The sequence below is a fragment of the Lolium perenne genome, chromosome 7 (genome assembly GCF_019359855.2).
Source record: "Lolium perenne isolate Kyuss_39 chromosome 7, Kyuss_2.0, whole genome shotgun sequence".
Classification (NCBI taxonomy): domain Eukaryota; kingdom Viridiplantae; phylum Streptophyta; class Magnoliopsida; order Poales; family Poaceae; genus Lolium; species Lolium perenne.
The window spans coordinates 294,797,612-294,808,168 of NC_067250.2; the positions used below are offsets into that span (position 1 = coordinate 294,797,612).

The following is a 10,557-nucleotide window of genomic DNA, read 5'->3' on the forward strand; positions in this document are numbered from 1 at the left end:
AGTGGGTGCTGTGAAGCCCACACTCACTCCTTATATAAAGTGGGGCGAAGACTACCCAAAGGCCACAATTAGACAATTTTCCATGAGTTGAAGACCCTAGCCCCCATTTGGTCCAGTAGTCACCGTACTGGATCTAGCAGTCCACCATCGGTGCTCATCCTCGTACATGTGGATACCGACAGAGGCGTTGCACGTGTGATGGTCCAAGGCGAAGGAATTCGTGGATCCGGAGAGCTATTCGTGGGATTAGACCGGATCTAACAAGTTTCGCACATGGGCGTCTAGGGGTAATCCCCGTGGCCTTCTACCTCGGCTAGATCTTGGGAGTACCGCGTAGGGGAATTTTTTATTTTCTACTGCGTGGCCCAACACTCGGAGGCTTTGATTCGTGTTCTCCATCCTTATATTTTCTGTTGTTTTTCTCCTTAAGTAAATAATAAATCAGGATTGGTGTGTCCAACCACCAATTGTGGGGCCGTTGAGCAATTGAAGTTCATCTCTCTCCAACTTTTGAAGCTAAAGCTTGAAGCATGCACTTGTATCCATGAGATAGATCATGGATTTGAATTCATAGGTTCAAGTGATTCAGTTCTATGGTTGAGGGTTTTGTAAAGCTATCGTATGGTGTGAAGATCCCGTGTTACCTCGGAAAGTCCAAGGTCCTCCTTCGGTTACCTTCCCCGAATCAGCCAGGCAGGAAAATTTCATCACAAACAAATAATCTCCTAGGGTTCTGATCTTTACCTATTGCGCCAGATCCCATGCGGATGACATGTTTTTAAAGAACTAGTAGTGACTGAATTCGGGATCAACATGAACCCTATCGAAATCATCCATCGATTGTCCTCTTGTGCCGGCTTATGAGAGATGATGATTTTTGTGTGGAATACTTAGTTGATAGATTTTGGGATGCTTTGTGTCGACCTATTCCCTTGAGAGTGATTTCTCGAGTTATATGATCTAAGGAATGAGCAAGAGATTTCAGCCACGCAGATGACAAGTACAGCTTGCAGGGGAAATTTTAAGAGATTGTTCAATGCGGATCAGCAGATTTTTTTTGATTATGTGGATCAGCAGGATGATATTATCAGAATTATATAATGCCTTGATGATGATAATAATTTTAAATAAAATATGTCGAGCCTGGCTCTAGGGAGCCCAACATTTTTAGAAAATGAAAAAGGTATTCAACAATTTCTAAAGATGCTGCATTTTTTTAAAATACATGATGATATAATGTCTTTGAGCGTGTAATTTGCTTCTGTAAATGCGTTGTATTTTTTACTAAAAAAAGTAAAAATATGCTCTAAGTAGGCATTGATATTTTGATTTTTGAGTTCACATTTGTCACTTTTTTTAGGCCTCATATGAAAACCCTGTGTGCAGCCTCTTCCTTTATCCTCTTCTGGTTGACCTCACGCTTTCGGACTCGCTCTGCCCTAATTTTTGTATCTCTCTCCGCTTTATCATTAACGAAGATTCCTTTGAACGTGTAATTTGCTTTTGTCAATAATGCGTTGCATTATTTACTACAAAAATAACCTTGAAAATATGCTCTAAGTAGCTATTGATTTATTTATTTATTTTGGTGTTCACATTTGTCATATTTTTGTAGGGAAAACATAATTCTATTCTTTACTTAAAAATACTAGAATCAGTATGTACTTGAATATTTTTCATAGTGTTTAAACGCAAAAAAAAAGATTCCGAATCCGTCTGGAGTTTCGGCGCCGATATTGTCCCTATCCTATTTTCTGAAGAAAATAATCATGTGCTTTGGAGAAGTGAGAACCAGTCCACTCTACCAACTTGTCCGGAATCCGTACCATCTCTCTCGCACATTACCAATGCTAAACAAAGAGCAAATGCCTAAACTTGGATAAACCCTGCGCATAAATAGGCCCGCGCGCGCGACGCCATATTTGCGCGGTGGCGAGCGATCGACGGGGCGATCGACCAGGGCAGGGAGCCGCATCGATCACCCGTCCGTCTCCCTCGCCATCACCACCGCGCGCGCGCGCGCCTGCCACCCTCTTCTCCCCGGCCTTCGATCGCCTTCCTCTCATTGGCGGGTTGCAGGGCGCGCTGCAGCTCTCTGCGTTCCCCTCGTCGGGAACCTGAGCTCATCATTCCCACTAGGATCAGACATAATCCATTTAGTTCCAGCTCCTGACAATTTTCTTCGGTTGATCCGGCCGGCTGGGCAATGCGCGGGAGATAAACCAGCTCCGACATCGCCTGCACGTCTCTCTCCTCCCTCCCTCTTGTCCGAGCCGGGAGGGGAGGGGAGAAGAAGGGGTTGAACATCGATTAAGCTGGCGGCGGCGGCGGCGGAAACGACCATGTCGAAGAGCGGCAGCGAAGGGCTGAAGAAGGGCCCGTGGACGCCGGCGGAGGACAGGCTGCTGGTGGACCACGTGCGGCGGCACGGCGAGGGCAGCTGGAACGCGGTGCGGCGGGAGACGGGGCTGCAGCGCTGCGGCAAGAGCTGCCGGCTCCGGTGGGCTAACCACCTCCGCCCCAACCTCCGCAAGGGCCCTTTCACCCCCGACGAGGAGCGCCTCATCCTCCGCCTCCACGGCGTCCTCGGCAACAAGTGGGCACGCATCTCAGCGCAGGTACGTACAGACGCGATAACCCCTTCATTTTCTTCCATCTTGTTGTTTGATCACTGACTAGCTAATCGTGACAATGTTGTCTTCCTGGGGTGCGTGTGTGATGAAGCTGCCGGGGAGGACGGACAACGAGGTCAAGAACTACTGGAACACGCGCGTCAAGCGCCGGCTGCGCGCCGGCCAGTCGCTCTACCCGCCGGACATCGAGCGGGAGATCGCCATCCTGCGCGCCCAGAACCCCTTCGCTGACGCCGACGGCAACATCGCCAACCACGCCATGCCGCTGGTCTCCGACCCGTTCGCGCTACCGCCGAGGGTGCCATCGTCCACGTCGGCATCGGCCACTCACTCGTCGCCGCTCATAAACCAGAACTACCCGCTCCTCAACCAAATGCAGGGGATGCAGCAGGTGCGCCACCACCACCATCACCCGCAGCCGGTGTTCCATCCCCACCACCACCATGGCGGCTTCAGATCAGCGGGTCTTCCCCCGTTGCCCACCAGAGCGCGCGAGCCCCCTTCCAACCAAATCGACACGGCGAGCTACAGCGACGGCCTGCTCGAGGCGATGCTGCTCGGCGACGACGATCATCACCTCCTCCCCCGTCCCAACCAAGCCATGTGCAGGGCGGGCTCCATGCCCGAACTCATGTACGGTACCGGCGGCGCTAGCGCGAGCGACAGCGACGTCACCTCGCAGTTCCCTCCTCCCGACGGCATTCAGCACCCGCATCATGACGGGAAATGGGACTTCCTCTTCGGTCAGTCAGTGCGTTCATCTTTATAAAAAAACTTGTGTTTTGAAAATCAACTAGCTAGATGCTGACTATGCACACTAACCTGCAGATGACGTGAAGCCGACGATGAGGAGGGCGGTGAGCGCGGCGCCGGAGAATGGGAGCACCGGCATGCTTGGTGTCACCCCAGTATCTATGCCGGGGGAGTGGTTCAGCACCAACGGCGGTTCGCCAGGATCTGTTGTCACCACCGCCGACGATGAGTTTGGCCTCGAGATGCAACAACTGATTACATCGTTGCCGTTGTCAACCGACGAGCTTAACTGGAACGCTTGATTCAAAAAAGAGAGGGGGACTGTTAAAGATATAGGAGTTGGTGTTTATTTGAAAAATGCCTTCTTTTTGTATCGAGTCGTATTGTCGGATGTTGCGTATTGATGCTATAAGACGTCGCGCCTCTTGATCATCTTCGGAGTTCAAAATTAACAGGCAGAAGGAAATTCCTTCTCTTAGAGAGGGAACTCTTTTTTAAAATTTTAGGCAACTTTATTACTCAATGAGAATACGGTCATCAACTATTACAGGAACAAAGAAATCTGGGGGATCCGAAAACCAGAAACCCCTAAACCCCTACGAGGAACCGTAGCGAGCAAGCTCATGAGCGGCAATATTAGCTTCTCGCGGAACATGTTGAAACCGTGTAACATTTGCAGCGTTCTCCTTGCGTAACGTATCAGATATATGTACATCCGTAAGATGAAAAATGCACCCAAGTGGTTTATCGAAAATGCACGATCAAAAAAAAAAATAGAGCTAAGACAAGTGAAATAAAAAGGGACAAAGATCTAGGCATAGCTAAGAGTAACATCGAGGCCCTAAAATGTCACGACTCTAGTTAGTGTTTCTCAAACATATTTTCTAAAAACATACATATCAATCCCAACTGGTGTTGATCTTTCATGAAAACATGAATTCCTTGCACTCGAGGGAAAAAAATGGGTTTATGTTTAAGGTGGAATTTGAGAAAGCTTGTGATCCCCTCCACGGAAGAAAATTCTCTCCTCGCTCCCGTCCCCCTCCCCCCCACTCCTCCTCAAGGCGGCCAGGGTGCCCCACCCCTTCTGTAGCCCGCAACCCCTTCCCCCACCCTCCCCCCACCGCCGCCATCGGGCAAAGCTCGGGCGGTGCCGGCGGCGGCGGATCTGCTCTTTCCCGCGCGCGAGGCGGACCAACGGGGCGGTTCCCGACCTGGCGGCGGCGAAGTCCGGCGGTGCTGCTTCGGCCGCTGCACCTCGGGTCATGCTCTGGCCGGCCTCCTGGTCGCGGCGGCTGCGCATCGGCGCGCGTCGGGCAAACTCGTCGGGGCGGGTTTTGCTCGCACAACGGCGCAGCGTGGTGGTCCTTGGCCAGCGCAACTCTCTACTACGGTCGCCGGTGCTGGTGGTGCGACACCTCGCGCGTCGGCTGGTCGCAAGTGGCTGCTGCTGGCGGCTAGGGTTTGGCCAGATCTGGGCTTGTGGGCCCAGATCTGGGCCTGGCAGGGAACGGCTAGTTGACCATCCTGTCGGGGCGGGTGATGCGGGCCTCGGACGTGGCGGTGGAGTGGCCGCCGAGAATGGTGGAGGGCTCAGGTGTTTGGCTGCTAGATCTGGTCCTGGAGGTCCCGGTCGGGATCTGGGTGGTCTGTGGGTGCGTTTTTGCGCTTGCGTTTGGAAACCCTCCAACATCGTGCCTCCATTGTTCCGTCGCGTCCGTGCTTGATCTGTTAGGTATAGATCCGGTGGCTTCTTCGCACGTTTGCGTCGGTGGCCCTCCGTCTTTGGTTGGGCGATTCCGATGTTGGCTGGTTCTCTTAGGGTAGGGTCCCTGGGCCAGCGTGTGCTCGCCGAGGTCGGCAGCATGTGGTCTCTCCCTCCGACCTTCAAGGTCGCGCTGGTGCTAGTTTTTCATTTGTGCAGTAGACTCTAGTTGGGGCTAGGTCTTAGCCTGGCCTGGGTTGGAGGTGCGGCAGCAAGCTCCGATCTGTTCTCTCTACAGCCTCGCGACGGCAACCAAATTTTTGTCTCGGTGGGATCTTAGCGAAAGCTATGCATGGCCTCGCCATTGCTGGTGATGGCGTCACCTTTCAGGTGTCGTTCCCTTGTTGAAGGCGTCCCGATGATGATCCCCTGTTTCGAAAGGATGGATACCATCCCTTCGCCTCAATTTGTTCCCCTTGGTGGCCCCGCTTTGGGCAAACTTTTCTTGTAGTGTCTTGTGGATCACCCCTTTGATCTCTCATTGGTGTCCCAGCCCTCTCACCTTATCGGCATGGTTGCTTATACACGGTCTTGCTTCGGTAGCTGACGACTCGCCTAGTGCCTTGGGGGGCTTTGCTAGGTCGGCGTCTAGTCGTAGTTTTGGTCGGTGTGCTTATCACAATGCCATTGGAAGATGTTGTGTAGCTGGTCTGGACCTAGACCGAGCTCGGGGGGTGGTGGTCCGGGTCTGGGTGAAAGCTTTGCACGACCTCGGTCTCTGCCGATGACGATGACGCACTCGCGCACCATGCACCTTCTTGAAGGCGTCACCGCAAGATCCCCCATCCTTTGGATCCTCAAGCTTTGCTCGGCTACTGGCCCATCGTCGTGTCTCCTATGGGTTGCTGCTTTGGTGCTTAGGAGGTTTGTTGGCGTGGACAAGGATGTGCTTGCTCCGATGCAACAGAAGACAAGGCTCGCTCAACCGGGCGCTTATTGGTGTTCTCTTTGTGTTGTCTTTTGTTGTTGGTTTTCGGTTTGCGCTTGGCGCATGTGTGTGTTGTAACTGTTGGTGTAACTCCTAGCCGGTTGATGATTTCGTTAATTCAAAACCGGGCTCATTTCGAGCCTTACGTCTAGAAAAAAAGCTTGTGACAATATAAAACGGACATTTGATCATCAGTTTGGAAACTCAGCGGATTCCCTGATATGTGCTGTGATTGAGTGATGCAAACAATTAGAGGTGGGCGTTGGGGTCAAGGTCAATAGTAATAAAAAAAATCATGTTTCAGAACTCATTAAGGGCTTAGACAAGGAGATCTCATGTCTCCCTTAACTCTTGATCTGGCACTTGATACTTTGGAAGTTCGTCTCACGCAAAAAAAAAAAACTGTTACAAGTTTGATTCTTGAGTTTGTAAATGGTTGTTTGGTCATACTGCAATATGCAGATATCATGATTTTATTATTACATGATGGGCCTAAAGCCCACATAAAAGTTCCAAACTATTTTTAGACCAACCATTCTTAAGAGTTTCACCTTATAATGTTTTTCTTGTGTTTGTTTTTGCTCAGACTTCGTGTACAATGCGTTTTCCATTTTAGGTTGTATGCATCTTGTTATGGGTAGACCGGATGTGAACTCTTATATGCTGTAGTGTTTTAATGCAACTTTGAGTTAATAAACCTATCTAATTAATTGAAAAATGCCCATTAACTTTACTATTTGTATGGCAAGGGCAGTGGATTATTACACACCATAAGTCCATAATTAATTAATCATAGATGTGTACGACTCCTACACCTGTGGCACCTTATCGAGAGATATCTTGCCTACAAAGTTGGTCGAGAGGCTTCCGAAGAAGAGGTTCCCGTCATACTCAGTCACTGAAGTGATGAAGTTGATGACCTTCCCTTTCGAGTCATCAAGCACCCGGATGATCTCTCCACTCTCCGACACCTTCGCCACCATTGCTCCTTTCCCTGTCTCCTTGAGAACATCGAGAAGCGCTGGGAATGACGATGCGACTCTCTTGGTAAAGGTCCAGCGCGTGACCAGGTCTATCCATGGCGACCTCAGCTGCATTTTCAGCACCGTGAAATCTTAGATTTTTTTTCTAATGGCCATATATTGATATATCGATTATATCCAAACTGGTGTGGTGGAAGTAGGTGAAAAACCTGGATAAGGGCAATCCAGAAGGAGCCGTCGGGCGCTAGATGTATGTTATCCGGAGACCCTGGGAGGTTTGTGATGAAGGTTTCCGCCTGGCCAGACTTGTCCCCTTTCAGCCATAGCTTGGAGCATCTGAACCTGCACATCACAGAATTGCATTGTCACCTAGGGCATCAACGATGAGCCGGAGGATGTGAATATTAGGTAGCGCTTGTTCACGTACCTCCACGACTCGCAGACGATGATGAAGGTCTCGTCCCGCGACAAGGCAACGCCGTTGGCGAAGGCGAGGTTGTCAAGCACGACGGACAACTTGCCGGTGCCTGGGTCGTACTTGAGGAGGCGTCCGGTCGAGCTGGCCTCCATGAAGTCCAAGACCCACCGGTCGAAGCCGAACCTGGCGCTGCCGTCACTGAAGTAGATCGTGCCGTCGGATGCCTCAATGGCGGCGTCGGCAAACCTGACGATCGCAGAAGTCGGAGAAACGCTCGGTACAGATTCATGGAAAGTAGGTTCTTGCAGTTGAAGATGAATGTAACCTGATCGGGGAGCCTTCCACCGTCGAGGCAAGGATGGTCACGCGTCCCTCCTCAACTCTCAGTAACCCCTGAAAAAATCACACGGATGGAGAAACAGTTGATCGGTCGGATCGACATGGCAGATGGCACCAACACCACAAAAGAAATGATTTGGTCATCCGGCTGGTGCAGGCAGCAGCCGCCGGCACTTTACCTTGTAGGCGTCGCAGACTAGCATGCTGCCGTCGGCGGAGGGCGCGATCCCGAGAAGACCTGCGCCGCCGACGAACCGCCAGCGCTCCCACGTCCCGTTGGGTTGCATCCTCTGCAACCACCCGTCCCTCGTCGCCGTGTACAGCATCCCGCCCGCCGCCGCGTCTACGTACACATCCTCCGGCCCGCTTAACTGCCCCTCCCCCAGCTTCTCCAGCCCCTACACGCGCGTGCCACCATGAGCGAAACATATGGCACGGCAAAATTGATCGGTGTACGAAAGAATACGTGGTAGAACCTCTAACCTGAAGGAGGTTGTTGGGAGGGTAGGCGGCAGAGGGCGGCGTCGGCGACGGGACTGGCTGGATGGGGCAATTGAGCACCACATGGACCGCTAGCGACACGGCCACGGCCACCGCTGCCGTGCCGAAGAGACCACCCGGCGCCATGAGCGACGATCGACGACGTCTGAACTGGCTGGAAGGCGAAGCAGCGGCGAGTGATGGACTGGTTGGAAGCGGGTCGATCGCCCCGGTTTAAGCAAACTTGTGGAGCTCTAGCTTGTGTATCTTTGAGACGTGAGCTGACCGGATCTGTTCCAGCTTGTCTCGCAGGCAGGCAGGCAGGCAGGCCACCATTGATCACGTCAAGAGCTGGCGCGGGTGGGACCACATAGCACCGATCGAGCGGTGAGCAGGCCCGTATGCGCGTAGCATGGGCGTCAGCGTTACCGGACTGAACTGGCTGGCTTTGGCTGCGTTGCTGCCTGGCTGGCCTTGTAGCTAGACAAGCTTGTTGCTATCTGTCGAGCCGTGGGGTGATTCATGTTCTTATATACTAGCAGGTCGCGCGCCTCCTGTCTCTGGGATCCTCTCTTCTGTTTCCTTGTGTTGTTGCTAGCAATCAAACTAGTACTAATCTTTTCTGGAGATTTTCACTTCCATTCATACAAACATTACGAGTACAATGTCCTTGTGTTTTTTGGGAGCTTCTCACCTTATCCTCTGCTCCCATTTTTTAGATAAAAGGCATCATTATGCTCGATTTTAAATTAATAAAGTCCTTAGGTTCACACAGAGTTTAATACATGTTGCGGCATACAGTTTAACAAAGATAAGGAAACAACTACGATATCATGCATGAGGCAGCAGCCCCAACACACCAAACTGCAAATAGCAACAATAGCTGCTACATGGTCCTCTTCAGCTTGGAGTTCTTGGTCTCACGGCAGCGTAAAGCTCCCTCATCGTGTTTTCCATCCACACGAGGCCCTCCAGATCGCTTGATTTTGCCTTAACGGTCCAAAGCTGTAGAAAAATAGCAGTTTTGAAAACAACACGTTAATCACTTTTTTCTCTATTGTGAGCTTATTGCGGATGTTCCATAAAGCCCATGATTGAGCTAGGAAAAGGAACCACGGTAGTATATGGGTCCTTCCCGATAGGCTAGAGAGTATGGCGTGGAATTCCAAGAAGTTTGCCAGACACCAGTTGCAATCGAGAATTTGGCGCAAAGTGCTCCAAGCAAACTTTGCAATAGTGCAGAAGAAGGATATGTGCCCCGCATCTTCAGTGGCACTGCAAAGCACACAGCTCCCTGTGGTCGACCCATGTCTAGTGGCGATTTGTTGGCTTGATGGCAGCCTCTCCAGAATGAGCTGCCAAGCAAAGATCTTGATCTTCAAAGGAACTCTGGCCTCCCACACGTCCTTATGGTAAGCCACAGACGCCCCTTGGGACAGCTTAGCATACATGGATTGCACCGAAAAGGTGCCCGAGGTATTAATGTGCCTGCTGACCTTGTGTTTTCCGTTCCCATATGTAAAGTTCTCCAGAAGTGTAACCAAGCGTGTCCATTGCATCATCTCGTCCTGATTGAGCGATCGACGGAAGCGGAGATTGATCTCACCCTCTCTGAAGACTGAGGCCACATATTGAGTCGGGTTATCGGAAATATTGAAAAGGTTAGGGAACACCCCCTTGAGAGGACGATCCCTAGTCCACCAGTCAGACCAGAAACATGTTCAGCGCCGGTCACTGATCATGTGTTTCGCCCCCAACTTGAAATAGTGTTTGATTTTGTGTAAGTTTTTCCAGAATTGTGACCCACCTTGCCCGGTGCCCGTGAACAGGTCATCCGCATCTCTATACTTGGACCGGATGATCTTGGACCATATAGTGTCTTCTGATACGTCTCAAACGTATCCATAATTTCTTATGTTCCATGCTACTTTTATGATGATACTCACATGTTTTATACACACTTTATGTCATTATTATGCATTTTCCGGCACTAACCTATTGACGAGATGCCGAAGAGCCAGTTGCTGTTTTCTGCTGTTTTTGGTTTCAGAAATCCTACAAAGAAAATATTCTCGGAATTGGACGAAATCAACGCCCAGGGTCTTATTTTTCCACGAAGCTTCCAGAAGACCGAAAGGGAAACGAAGTGGGGCGACGGGGCGCCGACACCACAGGGCCGCGCGGCCTGGGTGGGGCCCGCGCCGCCCAATGGTTTGGGCCCCCGTGCCGCCTCCAACCCTACACTTCCGCCTACTTAA

At 51.2% G+C, this 10,557-nt stretch overlaps 2 protein-coding genes across 2 annotated transcripts; one reads left to right on the forward strand and one right to left on the reverse strand.

Moving 5' to 3' along the window:
- The first annotated feature begins 1,928 nt into the window (after positions 1–1,928).
- Positions 1,929–3,818, forward strand: LOC127312177 (uncharacterized). The gene is made up of 3 exons (XM_051342638.2): positions 1,929–2,618; positions 2,725–3,376; positions 3,462–3,818. The coding sequence occupies exons 1-3, from the start codon at positions 2,343–2,345 to the stop codon at positions 3,686–3,688; spliced, it is 1,155 nt and encodes a 384-aa protein (XP_051198598.1). The 5' UTR covers positions 1,929–2,342; the 3' UTR covers positions 3,689–3,818.
- Positions 3,819–6,806: 2,988 nt separating this feature from the next.
- On the reverse strand, positions 6,807–8,567 carry LOC127316649 (uncharacterized). Its single transcript, XM_051347096.2, has 6 exons — positions 8,303–8,567; positions 7,999–8,217; positions 7,806–7,873; positions 7,490–7,726; positions 7,272–7,404; positions 6,807–7,170 (listed from the first exon to the last, which is right to left on the reverse strand). Exons 1-6 carry the CDS (start codon positions 8,444–8,446, stop codon positions 6,889–6,891), a joined length of 1,083 nt encoding a protein of 360 aa, XP_051203056.1. The 5' UTR covers positions 8,447–8,567; the 3' UTR covers positions 6,807–6,888.
- Positions 8,568–10,557: the final 1,990 nt, after the last annotated feature.

Coding starts and splice junctions, on each gene's coding strand:
- LOC127312177 (XM_051342638.2), top strand. CDS start 2,343: ATGTCGAAGAGCGGCAGCGAAGGGCTGAAGAAGGGCCCGTGGACGCCG. Junction 2,619..2,724: donor GGGCACGCATCTCAGCGCAG/GTACGTACAGAC, acceptor TGTGTGATGAAG/CTGCCGGGGAGGACGGACAA. Junction 3,377..3,461: donor GAAATGGGACTTCCTCTTCG/GTCAGTCAGTGC, acceptor ACTAACCTGCAG/ATGACGTGAAGCCGACGATG.
- LOC127316649 (XM_051347096.2), bottom strand. CDS start 8,446: ATGGCGCCGGGTGGTCTCTTCGGCACGGCAGCGGTGGCCGTGGCCGTG. Junction 8,218..8,302: donor CTCCCAACAACCTCCTTCAG/GTTAGAGGTTCT, acceptor ACGCGCGTGTAG/GGGCTGGAGAAGCTGGGGGA. Junction 7,727..7,805: donor GTGGAAGGCTCCCCGATCAG/GTTACATTCATC, acceptor TGCGATCGTCAG/GTTTGCCGACGCCGCCATTG.